Below are 20206 nucleotides of genomic sequence, written 5' to 3'. Positions count from 1 at the left end.
GTGTGTGTGTGTGTGTGTGTGTGTGTGTGTGTGTGTGTGTGTGTGTATTTAGACACATATGTAGCATCCATATGTACCTGACACTGTGCTAAAGCCCTGGGGACAAAGATGAGAAAAAGAATGGTCCTGGCATGGAACACCCACAGTCATGTTAAATGATGCCTGGCACAGCTTGAGGCCCTGCTTTAGTCCCCCCCTCACCTGCTCTTATCTTTTCCCCACAGGTATACATCATTAACGTGACCTGGTCCGACTCCACGTCCCAGACCATCTACCGGAGGTACAGCAAGTTCTTTGACCTGCAGGTGAGTGGGTCTGAGCTCAGATGGTGCCTGGTTCCACATGAAGTGGCCTGAGTGTCTGGTGGGTTGGCCTCTCTCATGTCCTTACTCATCCAGAGAATCCCCTTCCCAAGCTCTCAGGGTCAGAGTCTAGGCAGAGCAGAGGGACAGAAGAGGGAACCTCGGTGGTCAAGCTGGGTTGGGCTCAGTCTTGGATGATGCAGGCAGATACTTGGGGCTTCGTTGGATTCCTCAGATGGTCTTAACAGTCATGCTTTGTCACCCTCCTTCGTCTGGAGGGTGGTAAACCAGGGTGGAAAGGCGGGAGGTTGGCCATGGGTGCTGTGTACTTGAGCAGACATGTGTCTGTAAACATCCAGGGTGAGACACAAGCCACCACATCATCGCAGGCAAAGAAAAGCAAACACACAGAAAAGACTGAAACAGAAAATAAGCAGTTTCTTGAACTACAGACACAAATGGGGCATACCACTGTGTCTGTGTAACCAAATAAGGCTCTTATCTCCCTGTTTGTACAAGTGTATGATATGTGTGTCTCTCTAACATACCCAGGCATGTCACACAGGGGGATGGTAGCATGGATCCACAATTCCATTGTAGACACCTCCCTTGAGGCCATCTAATTTGATTAGGCCTCTTTAGGTTACAAGTAATAGTTTTACACTCATACTGGCTTAGACAAAAAGGAGACTTGGTTGGAAGCATATACCAGGGAAGCTTATGCAGTCAACCAGATGGTGGAAAGGGGAGAGAGGCAGTGGCTTCTGGAACACCTGAAACCAGGGCTGCTCTCCCTCTGTCTTGTCTTGGCTTCTCTCTGGGTACTGACATCAGTAGTTCAGCTGTCAGTAGCTCCCAAATTTCATATCTTGTGGTTCCCAACAGCAGAGAGACTGACTGTCTCCCAGTTCCAAATTGAAAAATCCCAGGCAAGACTCTGATTGGCCTGACTTGGGTCAGGTGCCCTCTCTGCACTAATCACTATGGTCTAGGGTAGACAGACATGAACACAGACATGGCCACTAGGGGACCCACCCCTGTTTATCAGAGGCAGGCACCAGACAAGGCAGAATCATTGAGAGTTGGGCAGCAACCCTTCCTATACCAGGAAGGGAAAGCTGAGACGTTCTAGATTCTTCCTTAGGGCTATGAGCCTGGTTTAGGCCTATAAAAACACAAAGAAGAGACATCCACTGCTGGCCCTCACAACCAAGGTCCACTCCTTCCTTTGCAGGCCTCTGGTGGTGAGTCATCTTGGAGAGGCCAGGCTTGCATGTTTGCCTCCAAGTACCTGACTTTATCCCACTGTCATTATGGCTCTGTCTATGAGATGAGCCAAAGGTGAGCCAGCTCCCTGCATTACAAATCCTCTCTTAATCTAACAATATGGGGTTGAAAGCCACACCTTAAGCTCCTGCCTTCTTCCTCTTCCCCCATCAACTCCTGTCCAGTCTCCTCGTGTCCTTCCGGCGTAAACTGTTGGGATTTGCTGATACCCCATCAATGGGTGTAGTGTGCTGGACAGGAAATGATCACTTAGTTGGGGAGAGGGAACCCTGAAAGGACTCATTGATGAGCCAGAGGGAAACTCTCAAATCAGAATTTTTCTCCCCCCTCTTTTCTGTTCTATTCCCCTACCCCCTCCCTAGTTACAGAATCTCACAGGAAAGGAATGCTGCTCCCCCCACTTCTCCCTTGCCTGGAGGGCTCATTTCCTGTGTGTTGAGAGGGGACACACGGCATGAAGCAGCTTGTACGATGCGCTGGCCCTAGTCATGAGCATGGCCAGGCCTGTCCATGTGGGTCATTGTTACCCTGTAGATGCAGTTTGGAAAGGGGTTGGGATGGTTCTTTGGAATTTAACCTTTCAACCAAGCATTTTTGGGAACCCATTTTTCAGAACTTGACATGTTGACTTGTAATGGCCTTCATTTTAGAAAGCCTCTCTTATTTATCAGGATCTCTGATTTTAATATGGCATTCCTATAGAGGAAGAACAAATGGCATTGCTAATTCCGTCTCTGGTCACTGGTGGCTCTCAGAACTCAGCTTGGAGCTTAGGCACTGGGGACACATTGCCTGGGACCAGTTACTGGCTCTGTCACTCTGTAACTCCAGAGAGGTTCCTTCCTTAGCTTCTCCATTTTCTCATCTGTAGAATGAAGGTTCAAATGGTACCCACCCAGTAGGGTTGTTGTGAGGATGAAATGAGCAAATCCATGTTTTCCCCAACACATGGTTTTCTAGTGAGTTACTTGGTGTTAACAGGTGACAAGGATGCTGGGCTGCCTGGCTGAAGGGTCTGGGGGCTTAGTACGTCGTGTCATGGTGTTGCTTTCTCGTTTTCATCCCTTGGCTTCACTCTGCTGAGTTGCCGCTCAGTGCCCAGGCCTGTGTCAGAGCGTACACAGTCCCACAGGCTCTCTCTGGAGCTTGCCACTGGGACAAGACGGAGTGAGTTGGGAGTAGGGTTGTGACCCGTAGAGCGCTATTCTCAGAATCCTTTTGCTCCTCCCCTTTTGGACTGAGGCCCACCTTGGAACCCTGGAAGTACTGCGCCGCCGACTAAACCAGCCCGGGGAAAGCTGCCTACCTGGCTTTACTAACTCATGCTTCTGGGCTTTCTGGGGACTGTATACTTTTTTTTAGTATAAGTATATCCCATATATTGCAGGAGATATACTAAAAAGTTATTCATTGGGACTTCCTTGGCGGTCGAGTGGTTAAGAATCTGTGCTTCCACCGCAGGGAGCACGGGTTTGATCCCTGGTCAGGGGAACTAAGATCCCGTATGCCACATGGTGCAGCCAAAAAAAATGTTTTTTGAAGCTATTCATTGTTTATTTGAAATTCATGTTTTATCCTTTGTCCTGTATTTTTCACTTGTTAAATCTGGCAGCCTTAGCCTGGCTGCGCATGGCAAGGGTGGAAGTATAAAGGTGAGGAAACCAGGTTGGCTCGTGGTAAGAGTGAATTGGCCTTTGCCAAGGCCTCCACCACATTTGCACTTTTGCAGGGCAGAAGTGGCACAGGCGGAGGGACACTCATTTGAGAAGGACAAGGTCCCTTCCTTCTAGGGGTCTGTATCTAGTGGGGAAATAGACTTTTAAGCAATTTAGTCCACTGTAGATAAAATAAATACTAGATTGAGGTACAAGTAACATGCCAGGGGATGAAGAGGAAGGAAAGAGCATCCTTCTTGGGAGGGGGCAACTAAGAAGATGCCCATCTTTTTTTAAATTAGTTAATTTATTTATTTTTATTTATTTTTGGCTGCACTGGATCTTTGTTACTGTGCACGGGCTCTCTCTAGTTGTGGCGAGCGGGGGCTCCTCTTCGTTGTGGTGCGCGGGCTTCTCATTGCGGTGGCTTCTCTTGTTGCGGAGCACGGGCTCTAGGCACACGGGCTCAGTAGTTGTGGCACGCGGGCTCTAGAGCGCAGGCTCAGTAGTTGTGAGGCACTGGCTTAGTTGCTCCGCGGCATGTGGAATCTTCCCGGACCAGGGCTCCAACCTGTGTCCCCTGCCTTGGCAGGTGTATTCTTAACCACTGCACCACCAGGGAAGCCCTGCCCATATGGTTTTGATTGGTGACAGTGGCCTAGAGTGATATAGCCACCACCCCCACTCCAGTTTGAGGGGATTTGGTTGCTTTTTGAGATTTATAGTTATCGAGGTAAAGTATGTCCCTAACTTATTTCTTAGTTTGTTCGTTCATTTATGCGTACTTGTCTGCCTCCTCTCCATCTGTCCATCCATCTGTCCATCTGCCCATCTATCCATCCATCCATCTATCCATCTATCCCAATCTATCCAGTCTTAAGTGCCTGCCTTCTGTGTCCCAGGAAGGTTGCCAGGCTCTGCGTGGGGATTTGTGGGGATTTATTGCTGAGCAAAAGCAGATCTGGTTACTGCTTTTATGGGACTTACAGCTTAATGAGGAAAGACAGATTTTAGTTTAAAAATGTATATACATATTATTTTATATGATTCCAAATGCTACAGAGAGAAGCACCATAGACATATTTTAGGGAAACCTTATACTCTGGTATCAGAGCAGACTTCCCTGAAGAAGTAAGTTTATCTGACAGACCAATGAGTTACTTTATTTTATTTTGGGGGCTCAGGGTTTCTTTTATGCACCTTTCCAGACAAGCATGAATGTACATATACAATTCTAATAACCTGCTTGGTCATTCACACCCCCCTGAAATCCTTCCAAGGGCACTAGGATAAGACCCTCTACTCTGCCCAAAACCTTCTTCTCTTCCCATGTTTCTTCCTTGAGCCTTCAGCCCCAGTGGTTCTGCCACCTTCTCACTCAAGGGGCTGTGAACCCAGCGCCTCTTCCCACCCACTGGGAAGCACCAGGTATGGAACCTTTAGATTGGGCTGTCCAATGCAGTAAGCCACCAGCCACATGTGGCTAGTTACGTTTAAATTTAAGTTAATTTAAAAACTTAAAGATCAAATTTTAAAAATTCAATTAAGTTCATTTAATTTTTTAAAAATGAAATGAAATTTAGTTTCTTCGTCATAGTTGCTGCATTGCAAGTGCCCAAGAGCCGCAGTGGCTAATGGCTACATACCGAGCAGATACAGAACATTCTACCATCACAGGAAGTTCTTTTGGACTGTGCTGCCTCTGACCACTGGGGACACACAGCAGGCGCGATCTGGCTTTATGCCCACCCCAGTGCGCTCTGCCACCTCCCAGGCCCTCCCCAGTTGTCCTCTAACATCTTCCAGGGCCCCTGCGGCAGGAGGGGGACTGTATTCCACCGTGATTTGCCCCATCCATAGAGCAATTCAAATTCAACAGCTCTTCCAAACACCTCTTCTGGAAACCAGGTCAGTTACTAGAAAGGGCTTCTAAGGGCATTTCAGATGTCAAGCTGGGAACAGGGAAAGGAGAAGCTCTAGGTCTCCAAGTGGAAATTGGTTTCTTCTAAAAATAATCCACCACTCAGCCCTATCTGACCAAGAAAGGGACCTGTCCCAGAGGGAGCTGGCAGGGACAAGGCCTGATATTGAGGCCTGTTTAGTTATAAAGAGTTTGGATTACTTGGAGGTGGAGTTAAGGGGAGAGGGAGCAGGGAAAAAGACCGCAGATGCCCTTAAGTTGCCTTCTCTTTGGTGCTGGACCACGTTTCCAGCCTCTGTAAATTTCCTTGCACAGCTCCTTCCCTGTTAAGTGTCTCCCCCAAGACCTGGCCCCACCGAGGAAGGACCGGAAGGCTCTCTGAAGCTCCAGCTCCATCAAAGGTTGTTTCACAATCTGACCTACAAGGTGCTGGGATGCAGTAATTGCTCTGCAAACATTGGCTCCATAGTGCTGCTGGCCCTTTAGTCTGAACTCTGGCCAGTGAGTGCACAGGGTCAATATTTGATCAGAGCTGGGAGAGGCCCTTTAGCCTCCCCCCTGCTGCTTGGGAGATAGAGTTAAGAAGGCTGTTCAGGTTTGCTCATTTGTTCTAAAGGGCTTAACCTATTATGAAGAGCTTCTATCTCTCTTCCTCATTCATCTCTCCAGCGTCTCCACCCACTTACCCACCCAGGGTCACACTCCCTTTTCAGCTCTCAGATGGCCAGGCTTATGATGGGTGAACAAAGCTATAATCTGCAAATTGTTAATAGCCAACCTTAGGAGGGATGTGTATGTGTGTGTGGGCGTGTTCTGATGTAATATATGGAGAGTTACAGGATCACAGCATTTTTATCATTAGAAGAGTTCTATCCCCCCAGCCCCTCATTGCAGGTAAACATCTGTGTTCATTTTTCTATTCCTTAAATTTATATGAGCTTTAGTTTGGTTTGATGTCCAGAGCAGGCCTCAGCTCAGGTCAAACTGGGGTGATCCTGGTGTGTGCAGGGATCAACCTGAGAGTAGAAGAGGGGTCTGGGGGAGGTGTCTTTCCTGCAGGCTCTGTCTTTTAATCATCAAGGCAAGCTCTGTGTTGTTTGAGATCATTGACCCTAGACTAAAGCCTGGGGGAGGTAACTTGCCACGTTCTAAGAACAGTTTTGTACCAAGGATTCTAGAGAGTCCCAGCGCATGGTGTGGCAGTTCTAGTGCCAGCAGTGCGATAAGCTGAGGGTCATTGGGATTGCTCGCATGCCCTGGACAGACAAGAGCATTGGCCTTAACTGAGGTCAGTCCCCAGTCCCAGGAAGCCTCCTATCGTTTGCCGTGGCAAAAATGGGAAACATAGAGGATGGCTAAGTAAGCTGTTGTCTCATACCACTTTGTACAACAGTCAAAACCATAGAGACTGATCGGTCCCATGGATGGAGCTCTAAGAAATGTTAATGAATGCCCAGTGCGAGTTTCAAAACATTGTATCATAGCAATTATGCAAAAACAACAAGATACATCTTGTATAAGTACATGCACAGCATAAGTACGCAATTATTTTTAAAAGGTCTGGAAGGATACACTCCAAATTGAGAGTTATCTCTGGAAGAGGGCTGGGGACATGGATGGGAGGGAGGGCTTGGTCAAAGGGGAACCTTAGCCTTATTTGTAATATCTTACTCTTTTTAAAAAGGACAATGTATTCATGTATTACTTACAACATTTATATATAATAATTAAAAGATACATGTGGGAGGAGGTGGGAAAAGTGGGAGGTCTAAAATAAACTGTGTTCCTCCTGGTCATTACAGTATAATGGGACAGAAAACACACAGGTTAAAAAAATAGACATTAATAACATATCTAACAAGAGAAAGAAAATGAAAATGATTATTAAAATCACATTACCTCATATTTCCTGAATCACCATTCTAGATCATTCCTACGGAATGTAACTGGTTAGAATCCATTACAGCAAACCCCAGGGACCTGTCCAAATTATCTTGTCAAACTGGAATCTTGTATTCCAGTATTGCCTACAACACATGAACTGTGTATTGGGCCAAGAAGCACTTGGGTGGCGGTTCTTGTGTCATGATGAACCACGCTGAGAGCTTCTTGGCTGTGGAGTGCAGTGGTTAAGGGCAGGTGCTCCAGGGTCAGGATGGTTGGATTCCAAGACCAGCTCCAGCACTTACTAGCTGTATATAACCTTTGGTGAGTTCTTTAACCTCTCTGTACCTCGGTTTTCTCATCTGTGTAATGGGGATAATAAAAATACCTGCCTCATGGGGTGATAGTAAGAATGAAATGAGACAATCCATGTAAAGAAAGCCCTGAGAATAGTGACTGGTGTGGAGTCCCTAGACAGGGAAGCTGAGAACTCACCAGTTAGGTCCTCAGAAACTTAACTTCAAGAGAAAATAGCTGGACATCCCTACTCCAGCTGGAGGCCGAGGTTTCTTCCTGTGCCCCATCTATACAGACTTCACTTTCACCGCATAGCTCTGTCTGCATCCAGGTGGGAGAGGCAGGTGGTGGTGGTTAGGTCTTCCCAGATAAACTGTTTCACCTCCAAAGTGTAATTACCAATCCACCATCCTCTGTTAGGAAAACACTGCTGTTCAGAAAGTTGCTATTTGTCAACAGTTTTTCCTTGCTCTTGGAAAGAGGCATCTTTCAGATTCCCGATGGAACACAGGGGGATTCCAGGGGAGCCCTGTGGGGATTCCAGTAGCTCCTGGGAATTCCGTGGCTGGCTTCCCCTCCCCCGGGAGCTGGCTCCCTTTCATCTGGCCCCACGGCCTGAGGGTGAACTCCAGTTTCCTCTCTGTCTACTGATTTCCCTTCTGGCAGGTTCTGCCTAGCGTTGGGGTGAGGAGGGGAGAGGGCCGTAGGGTGTCTGCTCTCCAGGAAGTGTTGGGTGGGGAAGGCCTGGGGAAATGGTACCTCCAGGCCGGCTCAGGTTGGAAAGCTGTTCACTGAGTTGGAATCCTGGGTTGCTTGGTGCCCGGCTAGCGTGCACTTGAAGGTGGGTTTATTTTTTTTCCACTCCAAGCAGATGAAGTTTGTAGTTTGTACAGTGACTCCTTCTTGTGCAGTTTCCCCAGCCCCACGGGTTTAGGAATGACCGTGTACATGAGGGGTCTTGCAGGTCCAGAATAGATGGAGAGAGGTGACCATGGGCATCGTACGTGGGGCAGGGTCTCCACACGTCCGTGCCAGATGCATACGGTGGCAGGGTCTGCTGTCAGCCATCCCCACCGTCTGCCCCGGGCAGAGCTTAAGGATGCAAAGAGAGGAGAGGAGCTTGTCCGACGGTCTGAAGCAGCCAGAGCTGTGGGATCCTTGTCATGCTGCAGGTGCACTTGGGAAATTAATCTTTTCCTATACAGATGAGTACCTGGTCTGTGAGCACCTGTCTTGGTACCTGCGTGCATTTGGTGCACGTGGTCTTCCTGGCAAATGGTCTGTAGGTGGTCCTGGCACACATCTCCCAAGGAGTTCCTCAGGGACCAAGCCGTGTCTGACGAGACCCTCACTTGTGACCACCAGGAAGTCAAGAGCCATCTCTGTCTTTTTTTGTTCGCTCATCCTCCCTCAGGGGCAAGGTGGGATTGTCACACAGTGGGGGAAGCCCCTTTGTAGATATTGAGGAAGATTGTAAGAAAAGCTGGAATGTCCTCTGGGTAGTAAACCTTGGCACTATTCATTGGCTCTAAGCTTCTGGGTTAAGTCTGGTGGGTGTGGGCACTGGGGACTTAGGGGGCTGCCTGCTCCCCCAGTAACTGTCCTGCAGGGCGGACGAGAACACATCTTTCAGGGAGAGAAATCAGCTGTGTGCAAATATCTCAACATGGGAGGTACATGCTTGCCGACCAGCATTAACCAGATCTGCTGGCGAACTGGGGTGGAATTGAGTTTCATGACCAGAAGGCCCTTAGAGATCATCTATCAGGATGATAACATATCTGGCACTCGTGCTGCCACTTTTTGGTCTTGTGTCCACAGCAGGCATCACTAATTGATCACAGCACATTCCCATCCCGTGCCCGTGGCTGACACTGTTCCATGGGTCCTGAGCCCATACATGGTCTCAGAGTCTTTCTGAAAAAACAAACCCAGATATCTTCAGGAAGACACTACCTATCAATTGGCAATGGTACCTTGAGATGAAATTTATTGGCCACCCTCTGATGTAGTCCATTTCCTTTATTTGACAGATGAGGAAATAAGGCCCTAAGAGGGGAAGTGACTCGTCTACATTACAGGGCCAGCAAGTGACAGCAGGACTAGCGCTCAGGCGCTCTAGCTTTAGTTTATTCCAGTCTGGAATTCTAGCCTCCCCTCCAGAAGTCTTCTTTCTGTTTTTGGTTGAGGAGGGCAGGAAGCCCCTGTTGCATCACCAAGAGAGCTCCTGGGGGGAGGGGGCAATCATTCACCCTTCCTGGACCCCTGTGCAGAGCAGAAGACTTCCCTCCGCCTGCCAGAAAGTTCTGCCCAGCTGCTGCCTGGAGCTCAGCCCAAGCGTCCTGCCTACCACTGCCCACTTCTCTCATTGGATAATAAATCTCAGCTTTGCCAGAGGTGGCATCTGAGTCAGGCCACACCACCTGCCTGACTGCTCTGAGCTGCACACCTTGTTTTCCCGGCATGAGGGTGTCACGTCAGGGTGTGTTTGGGTGTCACATCAGCGAGGCCCTGCTGCCGTCACTTCCCTCTTCCTCAGGCCCCAAGGTCTGACCTAGCAAACTCAGCTCTGCCCGCACCGGGCCCCCATCTACCCTCCTTTGGATAACAAATGGAAAGTTGGCTGCACAGTGCATGGGGGCACAGTGTCCCCTCCAAACTGGAGAATGAAGGGAAGGAAGATCTATAGTGGTGGCCAGGTGAGTGGTGTGTGTGTGTGTGTGTGTGTGTGTGTGTGTGTGTGTGTGTGTGTGCGCGCGCGCGCGCGCGCGCGCGAGCTGCGTGAAGCCTTCAACTGTGACCAAGGCACTCCCTTCCGACAGGAAGGAATTTCATGTCAATCCTGGCATCCTGGAGGAGTGCCAGCTACATGCCTGGCACTAGGCTTGGTAATGGGGACCCCGAGGGGAGAAGTCAGGGTCATCCTGGGCGGAGAAGCCAGGCTGACAGCCTTGGCCTGAGCCAGAGCCGCCAACTGGTGGGAGAATCAGGGTAGGTGCAGAAGGCGTAGAATGGGTGAGCAATCAGGGTGTAGACCACTGCCGTCAGCCCTGCTGCTCGGGCATCCCAGCCTGCTTGTTGAGGTCTTGGCGTCCTTGTATCCCCTCCCCAACAGCAGCACAGTTGGTTTTGCTTTTGACTCTTGTGGACCTGAGACAGCCAGTGTGAACTGTGGGAGCCTGAGTTGTGGGCTTGTTGGAAGGAAGACAGCCACAAGCCAGGTGACCCAGAGATGCAGTGATCTCCCTCACTGGCACCCTGCCACCCCTGGACATCAGCCCCCATGTGATTTGGGGGACTGCAATTACTGCATCTCCGGTACATTTCCTCAGGCCAGGCCATTGTAAGAGTTATTGGAGAATTGTAGTGCTTTCCTTTATATCCAAAATTTAGCTAGAGCCAAGGAAAAATGATTTTAAATTCCTCAGAGACCTCCACAGTTGGGTGACAGCAGGCTCTCCAAAAGAGCCTGTGGGATTCTTGGTACCAACTTCCCAACTTTCCGAGTGGAGTAGTTTGCTCTCAGTGATGGGAAGCTCAGGCTTTGTTGTCAGACAGACTTACATGAGTGTGACCTCATCCCTACTACCTCTTATCAGCTGTGTGACCCTGGGCCATTACCTAACCTCCAAGAGACTCAGCCTTCTCATCTGCTGAATGACTCTAATTGCAGGAGCTGCTTCATAGAGTCCTTGTGAGATTTTTAGGAGACAAGGCACAGGAAACCTTTCCCACTGAGACTGAAGCGGCTATGGAGAGTCATTAGGATGGCGATCACAGCCCTGTGGACACGGTGTCTGTCCAGCCTGAACTAGGGAAACATTCCCAGCCACGAAAGGGTGTTAGGCACCCCCAAGCTGCAGTAAATGAATGCTCCAGGGCTGGCCAGGAGACAGCCCCAAATGCCAGCCAGGGTTTGGCTCCATCTGCTCATTAGGGAGCATTTATCTGGTGCCCAGCAGAACAAAGTGGCCAGTTCAGCCATGCTGGAAGGCTGAGCTCAGTGCTGGCTGGGGGCTGGGCAGGAGGCTCGGAATGGGACGGGCATGGGGGCATCCCTGGGGCTAAATGGACCACATTCAGAAAATGGCTTTAAAAAAACCCCACCCAAACAGGAAGCATGAGGCTGGTGTACAGGCTGGAGCTGAGATGCTGGCAGAGAGGGTGGCTCTGGCGTACAACAAGCAGCCATTCTTCCCACTGAGACAGTGCCGACCTGCTCTCCTCAGGGCATCTCTGGTGAAGGCTGGCCTGCTGGCTCCCCAAGGAAACGAGCTTGTTTTTATCCTGTGGGTGGAGGGGAGGGATGGCCTAAGAAATCGAACACATGTAGGAGGGCTCAAAACTGAGATTTTATCCGTCGTATTATGTACTTGGGGGACACTTTGGGCCAGTTTGGAATACCTAGGTTTCTTGGCTGTGTAGTTGAGAAACGAGGTGAGGGAGGGTAGAGCTGCAGAACCACCCTTTCTGCAGGTGGGGGGCCAGGATCCAGACCGGCCGTCTGGCTCTGGAATCCACAGGCTAAACCCTTCCGTCCACTCTCCCCTGTAACTTTGATGTGCCCCTACATGGGTCAGAGCACTGCAGAGCCAGCCTGGGAGATCCCAGCACCTCAGAGAGGAGGGGGGTCCTTTCCCTCCCTTGCCAGGAAGGCTTCAGCTGCAGAGCAGGTGGGGCTGGCCTGGCCGCTGGAGGTGGGTACTGCCCTGACCCACTGCCCAGGCTGGGGAGGGTTTGGGCTGGGCTGATAGAGAGAGAAATTGTCAGTTTCTATATGTTCATTTCCTTTTCTCTGCCCTTGAGTCTTGGATTCTCCCTATGGTGTTCTCTCTGTGTCTCTCTCTTTCCCCAGTTTCTCGTTATCTCTGGCTCCCAAGGGTCCCTGAGTCTGGGCCTGTCTCTGGGCATAGCTCTGTTCATCCCTGTGGCCTTTCCCCAGCCTCCTTCCTGGAGGTGTTTTCTCTGGCTCTGCTATGTCTTTGTCAGTCTCTGGGTCTCTTTTGTCTGTACGTCTTCCCCTGGGATGCTGCCATGTCCCAAGCAGGAGTCTGGGAGAAGGGCAGGTGAGGGCCTGACTGTGACTTGTATGGAGGGTCGCTGACTGTGATGAGCAAGGGGCTTGGCAAGTCTGCACCCTCAAAGGCAAAAGCCCCGATGGGGAGTGGGGCTGCTTCCCCTTCTCAGGGGAAATTAACCTTTTTCTTGACAATGGCTTATGTGTAGACATTCCTTTTGGAATCCAGTGACGGTCTTGGCACCCTGGTGGGGAGCCTGCCTTGCCTCCAGAGGGCACCCATGATGGCCAGCCATTGGTCTTCCCCCTCCCAGAAGAGACGTGACTGCAGTCCCCCTGCCCCAGGCCTGGAAGTGCTCTCAGCCCTCACCCAGGCTGCCCCAGAGAGTCGGGCTCCGGGCTCCTGTGGGTAAGGTGGGGACCACAGGCTGGCTCTTCCCCTTCTCTAGCTGGACAGAGGGTCTCATCTATCTGTTCCATCACCTAATCCCTTCCTGCCCCATGCTAGCTGTTCCTCCAGGGCCACGCCTGTCCCACTGCTGTCCCCACTAGAAATAGCTGAGCAGTAGGCATTCGCCCAGATGAGGGAGTGGCCCTTGCAGGGTAGGCTAGCCCCCAAAATATGGCACCAGCTGCTGGGGATCTGGGTCAGGTAGGGCACCAGGAATAGGCTTGGGGTGGGGCTCTGTTCTCCTTGGGCATCTTCTCAATGGGGGCTAGTTCTCTGGGCCCAGACTCTGTTGTCAACTAGAAGGCGGGTGGGGGTGAGCACCTGACCATGTTTGTTGAACACCTGCTATGGGCGAGTCACTGGGTCCAGGGTGGGGCTGAGCGGTGGAGACAGATGCAGCATGAACTGACCGCAGGCTGACCCTTCAAGGCATCTCCACTTAAAAGTCACACGTATGCCTGCACCTCAGCGTGTTCCGAACCGGCCCCTATCTAGACCCCTCCCTCCTCCTTCCCCTCCTCCCTCCTTCCCTCTCTCAGTCACTGCACCATCTCTTACCCCTGCAGATCCCTCCTCTCTGCCCCAGGCCCCTTGGCCAAGCCCTCCTGATTCCTCCCTTGCATCTACTGCCTTGTTACCAGGCCTCCCAATGCTCCAGTCCGGCCCCTTCCAGCTGCTTCTGTGCATTGCAGCCAGTCAGCTTTCCTTTTCTAGTGTTTATTTTTAATTATGAATTTTTTTAATCCTACAGAAAACAATATAATGCACTGTAGACCTACTGATTTAACAAATGTTCACATTTTGCTACATTTTATTCACATGCTTATTTTAAAGTGAGGTGTAATTGACATCAGAGACTTTTTTTTAAGAGATAGATTGGTGCCGATAGAGGTGTCTGATAAATGCTAGATTCCCTTCCTCCCGCCTCAGGTTTTACCGAAAAGGTGGAACTGGAGGTGGGCCTAGGGGGAGGGCTGGGTTTGGTGGACTGAGAAGGCGCCCAGGCAGGGAGACTGCACGTGTGAAGGTGTGGAGGCAGGACTGCCTGGCACGGCCGAGGTCAGGGGATCCCTGCTTCTGCAGAGGATGGAGCCCTGCAGGGAGGAGCACAGGTGCCTGCGGTCCTCCAGCGGCCAAGCCCTTTACTGCCTTGCCCTTCCTCGTCCTCCCACACCTCGTCCTAGGTGGGCAGCTGCCGTGTTTATGAGGTCGCGAGGGGAAGCCTTCACCTGGGTCTGCATCAGTGCTGTCACCTGGACAGCCAACCTGCGGCTGGGCGCCAGGGTGGGCTCCGCGGGGAGCTCTTCCTCTTGTGTTCCCTGCTTCCCTGGCAGGAGTCGGGTTCTCCCCTCCAGGAAAGCCTCGTGAAAGCAGCTGGCCTGGCCTCAGAGCCTGGGGAGGGGGAGGGTGGCCAGCCTCACTGCATGGGCCACTTGACTAGGCTCCCCTGGCAACTCTGCCTGAGTTTTAGTTTTTGCTTCAGGGATTTTTCTCTTTTTCTTCTGGTCTCCACCTTGCCTTCCCCTTCCATGAATTGTGAACAGACACTAGGACACCCTTAGCCTAAAGGGCCTCCAGAAAGGAGAAATTGCAAGAAAAGCCTCCTGTGGGCCAAGTGGCCGACCTCAGTGACCAGGAAGGGAGCCCTCAAGGCAGCGATGCAGCGTCAGCCCTTGATGTCATCAGGCCAGATCGGGGCACTTGGGCTGCCCAGGTCAGCTGTTAGGAACGCCTGAGGTGCCAAAGGGATTCAAACCCTTTGAATGCAGCCAAGCTCTGCCCTCTTCCTCTCCGTCTGCTCTGCTCCCACCCTGGTCCAGCCCCATCACCTCCCACCTGGGGAGCTGAGCAGGCCTCCTGGGGGAGCTCCCCTCACATTCTTGTCTTCCCACCAACCAGTGATCCTTCTAAAAATAAATCAGATCGTATCACACCCCCCTTTAATAACCTTTCTGAAAGCCTTCCTTTCTTTTGGGAATGAACCCCCAGTTCCTTACCCCACCGCCAGGCCCTGTGTGGTGGATCCCCACCTGTCCTTCTAGACCTGTCCCCTGCCATCCTCCTTTCCTGTCTCTCAGCTCACCCCCTTGATCCTGGAGCCCCAAGTGCAGTGCTCTCTCAGCGCCTTTGCCATTGCTGTCCCCTCTGCCTGGAACTCCGTTCCCCCAGGCCTTCAAGCAGCTGACTCCTTCTGGGCACTCAGGCCTCACGTGACACCTCCCAGAGAGGCCTTCCTTGATCACTTCCTCAGAGAGCCCCCCAGCCCTGTCACATTGTCACATTCTGTTGTCTTCAACAATCTATCATTATCTTATTTAATTCTTTGTCTATTGGTTATGTCTCATTCCTGCTGGAATGTGAGCTTTAGGAGAGCAAAATCTTGCTTGTTCATTAACTTCTCTTTTCCCAGTGCCTAGAACAGTGCCTGACAGAGCAGGTGCTCAGGAAATTGTTGTCGAATGAATGGATGGGTGCATGGCAAGCTGGCACTGAGTGCAGGAAATGGGGAGAGAGAGGCCCGCAACCTCCTTCTCCACGCGCCAAAGACAATGTCTGCTGCGTAGCTCCTGTTGCTCCTCCTGGATGCCCATCTTTGCTTGTAGGCTGGACTTGCCATTAGGGACACTTGTAAGGATTAGCTGGAATAGAAAGTAACTTTCAACTTTAAAAATATTAGAGGGCTTCCCTGGTGGCGCAGTGGTTGAGAGTCCGCCTGCCGATGCAGGGGACGTGGGTTCGTGCCCCAGTCTGGGAAGATCCCACATGCCGCAGAGTGGCTGGGCCCGTGAGCCATGGCCGCTGAGCCTGCGTGTCCAGAGCCTGTGCTCCGCAACGGGAGAGGCCACAACAGTGAGAGCCCCGCGTACCGCAAAAAAAAAAAAAATATATATATATATATACATATATTAGAGAACGAGGTGCATCTGGAAAACAAGAATACAATGCTGAGAAAAATATGCAAAGAACACTAAAAGTTATGAGAAATTAGAAATGCCATTGCAAAATAAGAAATTCAATAGAGGTTCTGGGGGAAAAATAAAGAAATCTTCTAAAAGATTAAAAAACAGAACTTGAAAGAAAAGTTAAGACAAAGAAGATCAACCCAGGGGGGTTCAATATCTGTTGAACAGGAGCTCCTACCTGAGAGAACAGAAAATATAACAGAATATAACAGAGAGGGAGAGAAATTAATGAAAGCAAATTTTCTAATAATGAAAAGAATATGTCATTGGATTGAAAATTCTTATAAATGCTTCAGGTTGATTATTTCCAAAGATGGCCACAACATCTCCTGTACCACGTGACTTTTGCGATAAGACTTTATCACTTCTTTCATTAAAAAGAGTTTCCTCAGTCTAAAGGTCTCCCAACTGAGCTATTTCGACAATTATACTCCAATAAGGATGTTAAAAACAAGACAAAACAAAACAATATGATTGTTATCCATTTGGGCCAGATTAATAAGAAAAACAGAAACCACATTGTTTCAACAGAAAGATTACAATGTAGGTAATTGGTGATCCAACTCTGGCCAACTAGGAAGCAACTAGTCACTCACTGGCAGTGAAGAAACCCCTAGAGTCTTGGCCACTGGACTAGCCCCTCCACTCGGCCCCTGTACTAGGTTGTCTCCCCTGTAGTATTTGTTGTATTGTCACCTCCCACCACGATCATGGTGGTGGCATCCATGGCAGCTCTGTTGGTTCACTCTCAACTCAGTGTGTTCTGTAACCCCTTTCCTCTGGGATAGTCAGATATGTGATTCCCTTCATGCCTCATAGAAGCCAAGAGAAGCCTAGGTGCACTTAAGCCCTTCTTATGCCTAACTATAATGGGTGCATAGTTTCCCAACATGCGTCTCCTAATGAGTGTGAAACCATCCTGTTAAACAGTCTCCATTTAGATTCCCAAATATGATTATGGAACAAGTTCCTCGCTGCCATTTCAAGCCGCTTCAGTCAAATTCACCTCCTACCTCTGGGCATCTGTCTAGAGAGAGGAGCTCAAGACATACATTCTACTGGCAGCCTCACTTATCCGCTGTCTTCCTCATCATTGAAATCCCTCAAGACTCTGAGGGACAGGCTTGTGTTTTGCTCTGGACCTCTCTATGTTGAACTCTATGATATAGCTCACCAGGTCTGTAGGTCAATATATTCAATGTATGCAAGCCAGTATTTAGCAAAGTATTTATTCCTAGATAAAGCTTTGTTTTAAATATAGTTGTCTGTCTTTAAAACAGAAATATATCCTATTATGAAGATCAGAAAAAAAAAAGGAAGTTTCCTCTATTCTTAATCCCGTGCTTATCCTGAATCACAGGCTCCAACAAGAATATCTTCCCCTTGAAAATATTCTTATTTGTAAGAAATAGATGATTAAATAGCTGATTATCTTTGTAAAAAAGATAAAATTATGCTCTAATAAAGAGAGGATGAGGATGAGGTTTGAAGTACCTCTTTCTGTCTTTCCCTTCTTGTTTTTAGTAACATTTTCTTTGGGATAGCACAAATTTAGTGACATAAGAATACATGTCATATGTTCCAGGGGAAAATTTTATTTTCCATTTTTTACTCTCCTATATTGTTTGAAATTTTGTTACCATGTGTTACTTAACACAAAATGTTTTTGTATATTGCTGTAAAATATTTATAATTATTGCTATAGAAGAAGATTTTTATCTTGGGAGAAATATACCATTTTTTAATGAAAGAAGAGTCTATGCATAGAAGTAAAGAATTTTACTGTGCACACGAACTACTTAGCATCTTGTTAAAATGCAGATTCTGATTCAGCAGGTCTGCCTGGGGCTTGGGATTTTGCATTTCCACCACACTCTCGGGTGATGATATGCTCAGTCTCAGGATCACACCTTGAGTAGTGAGGGCATCATAGAGTATTGGAAAGATACATTTGAAGCCCTTCTCCGTTCCTTTCTTTTTCTTCCTTCTGTCCAAATGTGATCTTTCTCCCCTTTGGCCCTGGCCCTTTGTGACCAGGTGGGAATTTGGCCTGGTGAGGAACACTGTTCCAGCACTTCCCAGAAGCTGCCAAGGGTAGTGCGGGCTGCCTCAGAGGGGTGGTATGCTCTGTCATTGGAGGTGTTCCTGTGAGCTTGAATGGTCATGTGTCAGGGGTGTTGATCCCTGTGTGGGTAGGAGGAGGCGCCTCCCTACAATTCCACCTTGTGTCTCTGTGTGCCTTCTACAAACTTGTGAAACCAGGATCTCAGGTTGGGGCTCATTCACCTGTGCTGACTTTTACGGGTCATCTGGCAAGTCCTCAACCCCACCCTTCTCAGTCCTTCCAGGGGAACGCTTGGTATTCTAAATACTGTATGTGTGATTTGGTGGATAGGACGGGGAGGGGGAGGAGGGGTGATGGCTTGGCTTTAGAAATAGTTCAATCATGTAGGAATGTGATGCCTGACTTGATTGGATCTCGGGATGGAGGGTTCTGCCTTTTAGATTGTCTTCCCTCTTTGAATTTGGTTCAACAGACCTTGGCTAGGAGCTCCTTTGTATTAGTCAGGACAGATTAATTGCTGTGTAACAAACTCTCAGGGACTCAATACAATAGAGGTTTAATTCCTGCTCATGTCATATACCAAAACAAGTTACTAGAGAGCTCTACTCCAGGTAGTCATTCAGGGAACCCAGACTCTCCCATCTGGTGACTCCATTCCACATGAATCTCTGTTTCCACCCAGCAAGGGAGGGAAGAGAGAGCGTGAAAGATTGCAGGGAGATTTTATGGGTTGCCTGGAGGAGGCACACATCACCCCTGCTCATATTCCATTGGTCAGAATTCAGTCACATGACTGCACCTCCCAGCAAAGGAGGCTAGGAAATATAGTCTAGCTGTGTGCCCAGCTACATGTCAGACACTGTGATGGACGTTCGGCATACTGAGACACAGTTGCTTACAAGAGGCTCACAGGCTTTTGAAAGGAGGCAGGTGTGTAAACAAATAATTATGATATAGTAGTAAGTGCAGTTCTAGAAGTGTGACCAAACCACAGAAGCAATCTAGAGAAGGGAGTCAATGAGGGCTAAACCTGTGCAAAGGCCTCAGAGGTGGTGGCAGCAAGAGATCGCATGGGGTGGGGCATTCCAAGTAAAAGGAACAGAATGTGCAAAGGCACAGAGCTGTGGAACAGCATGTTATGTCCAGGGAGGATGCAGGCAGCCTGTGCAGTACGTGGGGACATGCAGTAGTGGCAGGACACGCGACTGCAGAGGTCAGTCGGGGCAGAGGTCATGAATGGGCTTGTGTCCCACGGGAGGCAGAGAGCCAACAAAGGGCTCGAAGCCGAAATGAAACCATCAGATGGGGGCAGGTTGCAGCAGCGTCAGAGATGGTACGTACTTAGTGCTCTCCTCACCAGAACCTTCAAAGAGGTTTTAAGTGTGTTTCGGTCTCTTGTGCTGTGAAGTGTCTGACAGGGGACGATGTGGGAGGGTGGGCAGGTGACCTACCCAAGTCACCTGCTGCAGCAGCGCTCCTGGTGGGAGCTCCCTGGGCCTGTGTGGCTTCTGCCAGTTTCACCTGACAGTCAGGTGTCACTAGCAACTTCCAGCAGCTCCCAAGCAGGGGAGAGGCAAGATACAGGAGATAGGAAGATACATAGCACCGGAGCCTCTTCACCTTGAAAAAGGTGACCCCATTTATTAAGCACTTAGGTAAGCCAGGCACCTGCTTACCTGCGTAATCTCATTCAGTCCATACGCCACCGTGGGGAGGCTGTTCTCGCTCACTGCCACCTTACGGGTGAGAAAACTGGACCCCAGAGAGGTTAAGTGACTTGGCCAAGGTCACATAGCCAGGAGGGAATAAACTGGAATTCTGCTTCAGAGCCCAGGCATTCCATCACTAACCAGGGTTCCAAAATAATGGTAAAACAGTGCTAAGAGAGGTGACTGCTTCTGATGGCTCCCTCCACGCCTGGCGTGCTTTAAAGCGCTTTACATGTACATTTTCTCTTTTCAACTTTGCATTAGCCCTCAGAGAGGAGAAAAACAGGCTTGGCACCATTTCACAGATGAGCAGACTGAGGCTCAGAGAAATTACGTAGGAATAATTGCATCTTGCAGTTGGTAGCACTTTCTCACGTGCCTTCTCCTTGGATCTTCAACACCCACAGAGGCAGGAGCAGTATTTCGCAGATGAGGCCGCGCTGCCACTCAGAGAGGCCAAGTCTCCTGCCCCAGTTGCCTAGCAAGCCTTGGCAGGCTGGAACTGGAACCCTCCGCTCTTGACTCCCACCCAGTGTGCTTTCTCCAAAGGTGTGGGTCTGCATGGTGGGGGGGGGGTGTATGGAATGAGCCTCCTAGGGAGTTTCAGGGGGAGGCAGGGTAGCCACTGGTTTGGACACCTTCTAGGCTTGAGGAG

The 20206-nt window shown here is 49.7% G+C and overlaps 1 protein-coding gene across 2 annotated transcripts in view; it reads left to right on the top strand.

The window, feature by feature from the left end:
• SH3PXD2A (SH3 and PX domains 2A) overlaps nucleotides 1–20206 on the top strand; it is a 232854-nt gene that overhangs the window by 53680 nt on the left and 158968 nt on the right. Inside the window, exon 2 of one of the 2 annotated variants that reach the window (XM_029244683.1) lies at nucleotides 225–305. In XM_029244683.1, the coding sequence (XP_029100516.1) occupies nucleotides 225–305 (81 nt within the window). Of the gene's footprint in view, nucleotides 1–224; nucleotides 306–9931; nucleotides 10046–20206 lie in introns of those variants that run through there. The other variant, XM_029244684.1, reaches the window with a different exon arrangement.

This window comes from Monodon monoceros, unplaced genomic scaffold (assembly GCF_005190385.1).
Source record: "Monodon monoceros isolate NGI ecotype Baffin Bay Population unplaced genomic scaffold, NGI_Narwhal_1 Super_Scaffold_4, whole genome shotgun sequence".
In the NCBI taxonomy this organism is placed as follows: Eukaryota; Metazoa; Chordata; class Mammalia; order Artiodactyla; family Monodontidae; genus Monodon; species Monodon monoceros.
The sequence above is the reverse complement of the archived record's forward strand: the minus strand, read 5'-3'. Positions and strand labels throughout refer to the sequence as shown.